Genomic DNA, 12,248 nt, shown 5'->3' with positions numbered 1-12,248 from the left:
TTCTTTCTCAGTCAGATCTTTTAATTTATTCTAGTCCTTCTTCCTTTCAGCACGTAGCCTGCTAGTTGCTAGGCAACTGTAAGTGATTTTTACTGCGCATGATTTTTATGTTGTAGTTGTTGTGGTTATTATTTTCTAATTACATAAGTGAGCAAAAGGATTAAAATCAGAGTTGCATTAATAATTACTAATTTTTTTCCTACTGTATCCACAATACAGCAATTTGAGATTGTTAAAAAAGATCACATTTGTTTATAGTATGGGTGCACATATACAAAGGGAGCACGAGATAGTACTTCTTTGTGAGGGTAGGTTCTATAAAAATGATAGAACAGAATGAGCTGTTTTGATCTGAGTAGACAAAATTAGGCTGTAGTCTTCTGTCATGCCCTTAATGCTTTTTCTTTCATGCCCTTAAATGATTCTTGGTAATTAGTTACATCGAGCAAAAGCTTGAGGGTTTTCTGTGGCATTCTTAGCTTAATAGAATGTGGGAACAAATCACAGGTGGCTGGTTTTGCACTTGGAAAATAGAATATTGCTGTTTAATAATTTATGAGTTGTATTTTTAATATAAAATGCTGTATAAGGGTGGATGTAAAAAGAGAAAGAAATACAGCCATGAGATTAAAAACTGTAATCATCAGGAGCTATTTCAGTAGGACAAATAGGCTAAACATGTTTTAAAATTTGATCAGAATTAGTTTATTAGTGGCTGTTTCCTTTTTACTGAGGTCATTCTGTTCGGTATTATACTCTGAAGCACAGTTGAAGAAACACCAGAATCAGTGGTTTAGTCATTTTACTCAGACAGAAATTTCTGTTAAAGCTGCTGAAATTAAAACACAGTATTGATAGTCCTTCTGTGTAGCTAATCCACATTCATACTGTACAAATGTGCAGGCAGGTAAATCACAGTGTGTCATGTAATGGTGCAACAGGATACCGCTTTGTTTTGCTTTGCTTTTCCTCAGTATTAGTGCCTCGCATGTATAAGGTGGGCTCTAATCACTTACTGAATAATTTAATTCCCCCTGGGGTTCTTAATAATGCTCCTAAGCAGTCTGAATGTTTTGCAGATGCAGAACTTCTTTCACAGCATTTTATTCTCATTTTATAAATGGGGAATAGAAACTTAAGTTTTAAGATACCATTTGGGCACCAGAGATCCAAGTGCTGGTTACCATAGTGTTGTATATGTTCAGAAGAAATTCCATTGATCTCAGTTGCAGCTGTTGCTGCTCAACACTTCCCTCTATGAACAAAAAAAATCCCAAAAACCACAGTTCTCAATTTTCAAAGGAATAGAAACACACATTAATTTAGTCAGTTGTGCAGAATGTACTTAATGCATTGCTTTTCCTTGTATTGCTTCCAGTTTCACTTTGAGAGGGCAGTCTGTGATGAAAACAGGTTCTGTCATGCAGCATGACATAGACACACAGGTCAAGAACAGGAATAAGATTGGTGCCTTTAAATCTGTTGCATAAACACTTGGACAGGGGAAGTGTGAAAATAATGAATTTGTGAGTCCGTACCAAAGGAGATAGCAGATGCAGTGGCCAGAATTTCACAGTTATTTGCTGGCAGGAGAGAAATCGTAAGACATGGCCGTGACAGTCACCTGTGTGTTTTGTGCTTTCTTCTATTTCAGTAACAGGGCACTTGCCAAATAAATCAGATCTGTTGGATGAAATTGCCAGTAGTTGCTACTGAGGTGCCAGTGATCTCTGCAAGTGTCTATCCCAACAGCTGTGTGGAGTAGTTAGACTTCACTGTCCTCTCCCCTGACAGGGATGCACTGTATGCCCACTGCCTCATCTCACCTGCAACAGCCATGCTCAGGTGTGTGCCAGAGCCTTGCTGAGATTGAGGAGGCAGCTGGGCAGCTCCTGCTGAGCAGGCAAGGGCTGCTGCTGCTGCTGCTGCTGCAAGTCAGCACAGCAGTACAGGATGAGACAGAGGCTTTTCGTTTGTAGGTCTGCATTGAATGAAAAGATACTCAAGCTGCCAGTTGGTGCCAAGATTTTGGTAGAGCAGGACTGATTAGATGTCTGCAATTAGAGTATTTACGTTATTGTCCTCTCTGATGGAAGGAGCAGCATTGTCCCACAACCAAACTGAGCACAATAAAAAATCATGGATTAGGTGAGCACCAGAGAGTTAGAAAATGAGGAAAATCTGTTTATTTCTGCTTATTCATTAATCTATCAGGTCCATAAGAAAATAGTGCCTTCTCAAATGCTGATCTTATTTCAGGCATAAAGAAATGCATACTGTATAGTGAGCATTCATTACTTCCATGAAGGGCAGAGCTGTTATGTGCATTTTACCATCCTTATTCTCCACTGCAGAATCGCTTCACTTAGCCTTCAATTCAGTTTTAGTTTAATGTGTCTGATAAGGTCCTACACCACTCTGAAGGGTGGCTTCAAGAGAGAAGCTCAGGTGGAAACCAGGACTTCATAGCCTTCTTGCCCAGCTCCGGTGGAGTTTGATGTTCCTGAGATACTATCTGAAAATGCAGCTGAGAAAACAGGGCCTTTCTGGAGTAGCTGTGAGAGAAGGAAGCATGTGAATGTGAGCTGGGAAATGCTTGTGAACGCTGTGTGCAGTTCTTCTCAGGAGAGCTTTTTTATGCTACTATGTGAGAAAAATTATGTGCACATGGGGAAAAAAACCCAACCACACACAAAAACAACTGAGCCCATAAGTGTCATCAGCTCATTTACTCTTAAGGTGACTTACAGCCATGCATTATTTGCAAAATGACAAGCAATAAGATTAAAAAAAGATCCTCAGAATGGAAGTCTTAAAATAGGTATTAAAAAAGCATAAACAGTGGGAAATATGGGAATCTTAGAAAATCCAGACACCTCTGTGTTACAGGCAGTGTTCCTGGAGTATAGAGGTTTTATAGATAATCTATCACTTTATTTCAAATGAAGTATAAATGGCAGTAATGAAATTCAGTATAGTTGTAATGATCTTCCCAGAAACCAGTCACTAATAGAAATTACTTATTTTTTTGTTGTTGTAACGAGTTAGTCTAATAGCAGTCAGCATATAGTACAGTGGAAATCAGTATGGTTTGCTATAATGAATTACAAGACCATTATATAGTGATCAAGAAGAAGACAAACTTAAGAGTAACAGAAGGGAGACTTGCTAAAAATTACTGAACAAATCCAAGGAAATAATGAGTCTACTCTGCAAAAGACTATGGAATTCAGATGCAAATCCTGATCCTGCTTTCAGTAATGATGTTAGATGTCAATGACATGTTAATGATACATTAGGACAGCAGTTTCAAACTGTAAGTTACGTGTCTGTACCAAATTTAATAATCAGGGTTCAGTTTCTAATTCTTTGAAAGAAAAGGAAGTGATTTTAATTTACTATTTTAATTTGTTTCTTACTAGATTGTGGGCGCGGCAGGGAAGGTGTGTTTTGTGAGAAAGTTGTAGTAATTCTTTCCCTTATTGCTTTGTTTTTCTCAACAGTTCAGGACGGCAGCTAAGTGAAGTCTTCATTCAGCTTCCATCCAGGAAAGAACTACCAGAGTATTACGAGTTGATTAGGAAACCAGTGGACTTTAAAAAGATAAAGGTAAGGAATGAAGGAATTTTGGAAGTGGAGATTCCCACATTTCTTTTTGTTATACAGAACAGTGAGCATAAAGTTTTTAAAATAACAACATGAATATTGGTTGTACCTATATTGGTGGATTAGGTTTTAAATACTGTGACACAGCTTGTTAATAATTTTGTTTAGTTTATATTGCAGTGTGTCACTGTAATTTAAAGGTCAAATCAAACTGTAGTAGTGTGACATGAATGACAGTGTCAGAGAGGACATCTCAGTGCCTTTTTTGCGAAGACCTAATTGTGAATCTGTCAACAGATTTTGTAAAAATACCCTGTTTAAAAATACTTTGTAGTTCCAGGGGAATATAGCCGTCCCTACATTTAAAATCATAAAACCATAAATATCCTGAGTTGGAAGGGACTGACACATATCATCAACTACAACTCCAACCCTGCACAGGACACCCCAAGATCACACCATATGCCTGAGAGTGTTGTCCAAACACTTCTTGAACTCTGTCAGGCTTGGTGCTCTGACCACTTCCCTAGGGAGCCTGTTCCAGTGCCCAACCACTCTCTGGGTGAAGAATGTTTTTCTAATATCCAACCTCAACTTCCTGACACAGCTTCTGGCCATTCCCTTGGGTCCTGTCACCACAGAGAAGAGATCAGTGCCTGCCCCTCTTGCCCTCTTGAGCAACCTGTAGACTACAATGAGGTCTCCCCTCAGTCTCCTCCAGGATAAACAAGCCAAATGACCTCAGCTGCTCTTCACCTCTAGACTCTAGCTTCATATCTTGGAAGAGCCAGGTCAGATCCAAACAGGGTTTGGTAGATGGGGTCTAGGCAGAATGTTGCACCTTAGGTGATGTCATCATTCTATATCTTTCATTTGTGTTACAGTTTCTTTGTTTCTTTGCTAGAAAGACAAAACTGGAACTTACTTTACTGAAAGAGCTCCATTTCTCTTGCTTTTAACCCTTACAGTTCACAAAGAAATTGCTTAATTTTTGTTCTTTTACCTTGATGCATTTTTTGAGTAATACATTAACAATGTGGTTGAAGACTTTCTTTGTTTGAAACAGATGCTTATCTTGAGACTTAAGTAAAAATTTTCAAGAGAAAACGTTTTAATGTGTTGATTCAAATAATGATTCACTGTCCTTTCTGCTGTTCTTCTTTTTGCACCACTGCCCATCAATACTTGTCTTCATTTCCTCAACAAACACAACAGGAAAGAATTCGCAACCATAAATATCGGAGTCTTGGGGATTTAGAAAAAGACGTCATGCTGCTGTGTCACAATGCTCAGACGTTTAACTTGGAGGGATCTCAGGTCTGAATGACTTCATTTCTGTTAAACTTATAGGTTTCCCCTATCTAATGTTTTCAGCACTTGTTGATTATTACTTTGGTGTATAAATTCTGTGTTTTAATTCTTACTTGGAGTAGAGTAAAAGTCCACATTCTTAGAATCCAGAATTCACTGGACACAGCTGCAGTGTGTATTTTCAAATAATGTTTTTTTAACACTAATTCTCAGATCAGTTTTTTTCTGATCTGTGTGTACTTTAAAGCTGCAGTAAGACTATTTAAATCTATTGTAAAAGGCAGTGAGTGTAGAATGATACATCAGTTTAGGTTTTCCACAGTGGATCACGGAAGGAGCAAATGTAACAGTACAGCTCTAGGATAGGATGTAGGGAAAATACATCATAGAAAGCTCTTCACTTCTGCTAATGGAAGATAAAAATTCAAGGTTGTGCATCAGTAAAGATGTATATATGAAGCTTTACACCCTCTGAAGCCTCTGTTTTTTAATTTTTTTTTTATTGTTGAGAGGTCAGTTTTAAGAGACAGTAATAATAAATCCAGATGAGTCTCAGAAGTTTAGAAGGCAAATTCATCTCAAACAGACATTTCACACACACTTACGAGTTCAGAATTCAGAGCAAAGTGCTGATACAAAAGGAAAGACTATGAAATCTGTATGACAGGTAAGAAAGATAAGACAGATCAGAAAGTTGTCTCATAGTGCAGTGAAAGACTGTGTTGGATGATTATTTTTATAGATGAAGTTCAAAAAGTGTGGTGCAGAAACAATATTCAGTTGAAACAGACACCATGAAGGAAGCTTCCATAGTGTGCAAGAGATGAAAAAAAAGTTAATAGAAGCCTAAAGAAAAGTACGGTGAAGGACGATGCTACCAATAACTAGTATCTTCTTAAAATTTCTAAGTATGAGTGATGACATTTCACTAAACTGGCAAGTTTCTGTTAAAATTTGAGATTTAAAAATGAATTTGTGATTTATCATAAAGAATTGGTGGATTCAGTTAATCATTTAGTGATTATTTTTGATATCAAAAGACAGAAAATGTTTTCTGTAAATGTAGATGTGATATTTTTACTGTCTTCAGTTAATGGAAATGACTATAAATGAATCAGCTGAAAATATTTTTAAAAGTAATAATTTGTGGTAGAATGCTTGGGACATAATTTTGCTACATGCCCAAATGTAAATTTTCAGTTTACTGCCTATTCATAAAGCAGTAAAACAACTATAAATATCTAATTATAATAAGAGGGGGAAAAAGTGAAGGAAAGTTAATAACAGAAGGTATGACTGAGACGTCAGAAAGTGGTAAAAGTTGGTAGAGGACATAAAAATAAGTAAAGAAAAAACGGTGGTAAAGTGGGAAAAATAATGTAGTTATTGACATCGGAATGACTCAAGCTGCTTATGAAAAACTGGTCCCTTGTTAGGCAGAGGTGGTAGGATTGACAGGAGAGTAATCCTGAGTGTGTAGAAATGTTAGCAGACAATACTACTCTGTTTGAAATTAACCCAACATGTATCAGTATTGTAGTATTATTTTCTGTTCCAATGAAGCATCATTAATCACCAGACCTAGTATGACTTTTTATAGCATGAAATCCAAACAATGGGTATCTAAATTTTTTTTGTTGGATTTTTTTGTGGGTGTTGTTGTTTGGTTTTTTATTTTATTGGGGGGGGTTGTTTTGGTTTGGGTTTTTTTTACTGTTGTTTTGGTTTGGGGGGTTTTGTTTACTTTGGGGTCTTTGTTTTGTTGTGGTTTTTTGTTCGCTTTTTTGTTCGCTTTTGTTGTGGTTTTTTGTTCACTTTTTTGTTTGGGTTTTTTGTTTCTTTGTTTGGTTTGGTTTTTTGTTGTTTTCTGTGAAATTCTCACACCATCCATTTTTATTTCCCTTGAGTTGCAGGACATTTCTACAGTAGTCCTCCAGTTTTCCAGGCTTCCTTGCTACCTTGTGGTTTTTGTTATGGTTCTGGTCTACATTTACTCTGACATACCAGTTCACTTCAGTAAATTAAATTATTTGTGTGTGCACTCAAAACAAAAGGGCTAATTCAGGTAGTTGTTTAGTTCAAGTGTTCTGTTAGTATGCTGCTTTTCCTTGGAGCGAAGAAGTTCCGTCTGGGTGGAAGCTTATTCAGGGCTTTCAGGGATAGAATGATGTTATTAAGGCTTTTGTCCTCAGTGCAACCTCGGTGTTTTGAAAAGCTTTTCATGGTGTAATGGTGGAATGACACACAGATGTGTACAGGGTTAAAAATATGTATGTCCCTTCAAACAGAAGATTTCTCAGGAGTGTTGTCATTTGTTGTGAAGTTCTTTTGTCATTGCTTCTCCCTTTTTAAAGGAAGTTCTACTGTCATTGTTGCTTGATTTTTTTAAAACCTGTTGGAACTGGGGTTTTGTCAGAATAATAAAATTTCTATTTGCGCAGTTTTTCATGAAGCAGCCCCATGGGTTTTTGTGTATCAAAATAGATGTGACTATTACAAGTAATTCCACATAAAAAAGGTTAAAATAATTTTTGAAACCCCTGTGTTTCATTGGGAAACTCTGTTTGAAAGTCTGGGTCACAATGATGCCCTAAATATGTAGTGACCAACATTAAAAAAAAAATCTTTCACAGGTCTTTAATTATCTTTATCTTAGAAAGTGTTTTGTGTGAGAAAAACCAGAAGGTTTGTTGAAAGAGCCATTCCTAAGAACAATTCAATGCGCTAGGCTTATGTATATGAAAAATAAATGGTTCTCAGGAGGAACTTGGGGGCTTCTATCAACAGGTGACTTGAAGAGAAGTATGTATAAGAGAAAGTCAATTGTTACTTGGCTTTTAGGAAGTAAGTCTTGGAGTCTCACAGTTCACTAATGTCCTAAGACAGTAGAGCAGTCTTTTCAAAACATTCATGATAATTTTATATATGTATATATATGTATATATATGTGTATATATATATATATATATATGTGTGTGTGTGTGTATATTTATAATTTAAAATGTTACCATGATTGAGAGCAGTCAAACATAACAAAAAGCACAGAGGAACATACATAATGGGGACAATCCCACAGTGAGAGGCAGTTTTTCTAGAAAAGGAACTGAGTATTTCATTAAGTATTAATGTATTTCATTAAGTAATAAAGTATCCTGAACAAACTTTTACTAATTTAGTTTGTTGAACCCTCAAATCATTAGAGCACTTCTGTCAGGTTTAATATACAGATTGCATAATGGCAGCCAAAAGTCTTTCCATTATCTTTCTCAGAAATACCTAGCATTCCTTTAGACAAAAAAGTGTGTCATTTAGCCAGAGGCATAGAATGACAACCAAGGTGAGGATCATGACAGTGATGATGATGATGGTGGTGATGATGATGATGATGATAAAATCAAATGTTATCTTTGACTTTTTTACTCTTCTTGTACTTATTTTTAATTGGTTTGGTGCTGAATTTTCCAGTGCTTGTCTTCTGACATTTTACAAGACAGACTGCACTGGGTCATTTGTTCAGGTGATTACAAAGAACCAGATATTCAGCAACACAACAATATTTTTTCTGTGTTAATCTCAGAAATGTGTTACAAGCCAAAAGGAGTCACTCTTGAGAATCCCCTCATGCTTAAGGTTAAAGAGAAAATCTGATCTATCCAAGATACTTTGGGAACTAAAGAATGTTTGAGAATACATGTTAAATTTAGAACAAGCTCTGATTTTTTTTCAGTCTTTTCAGATCTGAGAGGAAGGAAGGAATGAGCTGCTTGGGATAAATTATTTTCCTTGTTGCCACTTTGGATTTCAGAAAAAACCTATAGATAATTAAATGAGGGTTAGCCATTTGTCATTATTAACTGTATTGCCAGACTATAACCCATGTTGTAATTAAGGTGCTTACTGCTGAAGTCTGTTCCTTTGGCAGGTTTTCAAGGCTGTTACGATCTGATGAAAATGCACAATAGTTCCTATGGTAGTAGAAATAATAAAAGCATGTTAACTAGACATTTTAGATGTAGTACATCGTAAGAGTTGTTTCTTTGCAGCTCACTAGTGACAAATTTCTTCATTTAGAGCATAAAGAATTAATGTTGGTATTTCTTGTACAATTCCTTCAACAAGCGTTACTCGGTATTTGAAAACACCATGTATTCTGTAGGTTTGCACTGCAAATTAAGGTCTGTGCCATGAATTTTTGATTCTGCTTGACTTTATAGTTCTGACATAGATTTATATCTGTACTGTAGATCTATGAAGATTCCATTGTTCTTCAGTCTGTGTTCAAAAGTGCACGACAGAAGATAGCCAAAGAAGAAGAAAGTGAGGATGAAAGCAATGATGATGAAGAAGAAGATGAAGAAGAAGAATCGGAATCAGAATGTGAGTCCCCTCCTAGATATTGAGAAGAAAGTATATCTTTGGATGGAAGAGGAGGTTTTGCTCTTTCTGCATAGAGACTGATTATATGATATTTTCCATTGGTGGAAGTAGTTTCTTACTAAGTTTGTTTGGGTGTTAGCATTGTTTTAGTCTTCCAGCTGGATGTTCTGGCTTACTTCTACTTAAACTGTTTTTAAGCCACAAACAAATCACAGAGGTGCTTTGTGGATTGGCCGTAATTGTTCATTAACCCTTCAGGGCCTGTTCGTGCTATTTGTAAGTAAAAGTGCCTGGAAAGGCTAGAGACAGTCTTTATTCCATGAGTGGTCAGTCTTTATCCACATTGGACATGATGTGACATGCAAAGTTCATCACATGGTTAAGAACCTGGTAATGTTGAAAATACCCTTCAGTGTGGCAAGGACTAAGTGAAACTCTAATTGTTTCAGAGCAGTCATTAAGTCCCTGTAGACTTAGAAGCATGATGAAGTGGAAAAGAAGGGATCTGTCCCTTCGCTGCACTTCGTGCCATTCAGTACATCTACCCAAATTCCAGCTACCCTTTTTTTCTGGTTGCAGAAACTGTAGTACTTGGCCTTGAGTTACCCTTCCAAGTGTCTCTCATGTGTGTGCAAAGTATGCAACTGTCATGGCTCATTTGGAAATGAATGGATATTCTGGATCAGAATAACATGTTCTTTAGAAAGATGTCAACTCAGAATTCACCAGTAACCTCCACATGGCATTTCTGTACTTGAAATTTTTTTTAAAGTCTCTTTATACAAAGACTAAACATTTCTGTGGGTAAGGAAGAAAATATTTTTAGATATATATATCTTCTCACAGGACCATATACTACCTGTAGACACCATGCATTCTCAGAACGATAAGAAGATGCACATGGTCAACTTCAAGTTAGTCTTTGTAGTAATATATATTTTTGTTAAAACTATCAAAAAGTAGAGAAATAAAAGCCAATACCTCTTGCTTTGTTGTTTCATAGTCCATATAAAGTCAGAGGGGAATGCTTTTTCAAGCAGAAGCCTGAGGTGAATTTCTGTGAACAGAGACAGCATTTAAAGTTGATAAGTGAAAGTTGCATTAATATATGCTGTTAAACTTTTTGCAGCAAAATCAGTGAAAGTCAAAATCAAGTTAAATAAGAAGGATGAAAAAAGTCGGGAGAAAGGAAAAGGCAAGAAGAGGCAAAGCCGAGCAAAAGCCAAGCCTGTCGTGAGTGATGATGATAGTGATGAGGATCAAGATGAAAATGTAAGTTTTGTTCAGTGAGACTGTGGAAGTGGTTACAGTGATTGCCCTGTCCTGCTTGCTGTCAGAATTCTCAACTATTCATGCTTAATCACACGTTTAACCTGTAGTGATCATCTTGAGAGAATTGGGTGGGGGTGTTAACTGTATCTGAGTGTGCTTATGAGATCTGGTCCCAGTGCTGGAAGACAAGAAGTCTAAGAAGTTTGGAGCTTATTTCTGCGAGCTGTTCCTGTGTTCATTGAACCTTTAAGTCTGATGGTCTGTTCACTTCTGTTCACAGATGAAAAACTTACAGCTTGATTATTTTTTCACTTTTTTTTGGTGGGTGCTTCTGCTATTGCAGCAAATGAAAATAGATGTCTTCCCAGTTTTTTTTAAATGTCTGGATAGAAAGAAAGAAAGAAAGAAAGAAAGAAAGAAAGAAAGAGCGAGCTGGTGTTTCCTGACTCTCTGTCTTTCCTCTCTAAAGAATTCTACAGCAATTAGATTAAATGTCATGAAATAGAAATACTAGATAACATAGTACCTTTCTTCAGGCTATCTTGATTTGTCAGTTGAATTGTCATACTTCTTTCTCGTACTTCCTTTTATTTGTCCTTCTTTAAGAAATTCCACAGAATAGCTGGAAAGAATTTCTGACTTGTCTTGTGTCTCTTACCTCTAGGACCAGTCGGAAGCAAGCGGAAGTGATGATGAGTGATCCATAGGGTTTATTTTCTTGGCAGAACTGACCCCTTCCCCTTCTCTTCTCTTTTCTCCTATTTTACACCCAGTGAATTCTTTTTGTTAAATAGACATTGGGTTGTTTCTGTATTCTCATTCTCTATAAATTAGCTTTAGGATAGTGCCAGACAAACATATGATATCATGGTGTAAAAAAGGAAAAAAAAAAAAAGTAACATTTTGTGACCAAATGGGCCTCCAAAAACAACAACAGAGAAACCTTTTGAGGGAAAATGTGGGTTGATAGTATGTTTCTATGGGCTGGTTTTGGCATGGTAATGGTTTGATTGTGCCTGGTTTTATCATTTGATAAGGTCTTTTTCAGTGGCATCAGAAAGACAAAGAAAAAAAGTCTTTTGTAGCATTGATAACCAGGAGAAGTCATTAAAAGCCACTGGTTATTTTCTTTTTCATCAGGCAGTTTTCAAATTTTTTATTTGTCTTGTATTGGCTTTTTACACTGTGGTACATATATGCAACTTTGTTTAATAGCTTATAAATGTTCAGTAGTTAGCTTTCATACACCTTACCCCATATACATTTTTCCACTTTACGCTTGATGATTTCAGAAAATGCTTTTTGAATTGTATCAAATTTATGTCTACTGTAAACTTTGCTTAACTTTTTTTCCCTCTATTAAAAAGTTGGGTTAAAAAAATGCTATTGAATATTGCAATCTATATAGTGTAACGTATGGCTTCTTTCATCAGACTGATCTTCTATGTTACCAATGTGGATTATCACGTTTTCCCTAAAGTGTACTTAATCTTTGCTTTCTTTGCACAATGTCTTTGGTTGCAAGTCATAAGCCTGAGGCAAATAAAATTCCAGTAATTTTGAAGAATGTGGTGTTGGTGCTTTCCTAATAAAGAGATAATTTAGTTCAGTAAATGTGGCCTTGTGTTACGAGTGCCATGAAAATCTTTTTATAGTAGCAACAAGGGGGCAGGAATGTCTTC

At 36.4% G+C, this 12,248-nt stretch overlaps 1 protein-coding gene across 5 annotated transcripts in view; it reads left to right on the top strand.

The window, feature by feature from the left end:
• SMARCA2 (SWI/SNF related BAF chromatin remodeling complex subunit ATPase 2) overlaps positions 1-12,133 on the top strand; it is a 119,467-nt gene extending 107,334 nt beyond the window's left edge. For all 5 annotated transcript variants that reach the window (XM_085042329.1, XM_085042330.1, XM_085042332.1 and 2 more), the window contains exons 30-34: positions 3,504-3,609; positions 4,822-4,923; positions 9,162-9,294; positions 10,424-10,566; positions 11,231-12,133. In XM_085042329.1, coding sequence (XP_084898455.1) covers positions 3,504-3,609; positions 4,822-4,923; positions 9,162-9,294; positions 10,424-10,566; positions 11,231-11,266 — 520 coding nt within the window. In that variant the 3' untranslated portion in view covers positions 11,267-12,133. The remainder of the gene's footprint in view (positions 1-3,503; positions 3,610-4,821; positions 4,924-9,161; positions 9,295-10,423; positions 10,567-11,230) is intronic.
• The last annotated feature ends 115 nt before the right edge of the window (positions 12,134-12,248 follow it).

Source organism: Lichenostomus cassidix, chromosome Z (genome assembly GCF_008360975.1).
Source record: "Lichenostomus cassidix isolate B80296 chromosome Z, HeHo_3.0, whole genome shotgun sequence".
NCBI lineage: Eukaryota > Metazoa > Chordata > Aves > Passeriformes > Meliphagidae > Lichenostomus > Lichenostomus cassidix.
Note: the sequence above shows the minus strand (reverse complement) of the source record. Positions and strands in the feature narration are given on the sequence as shown.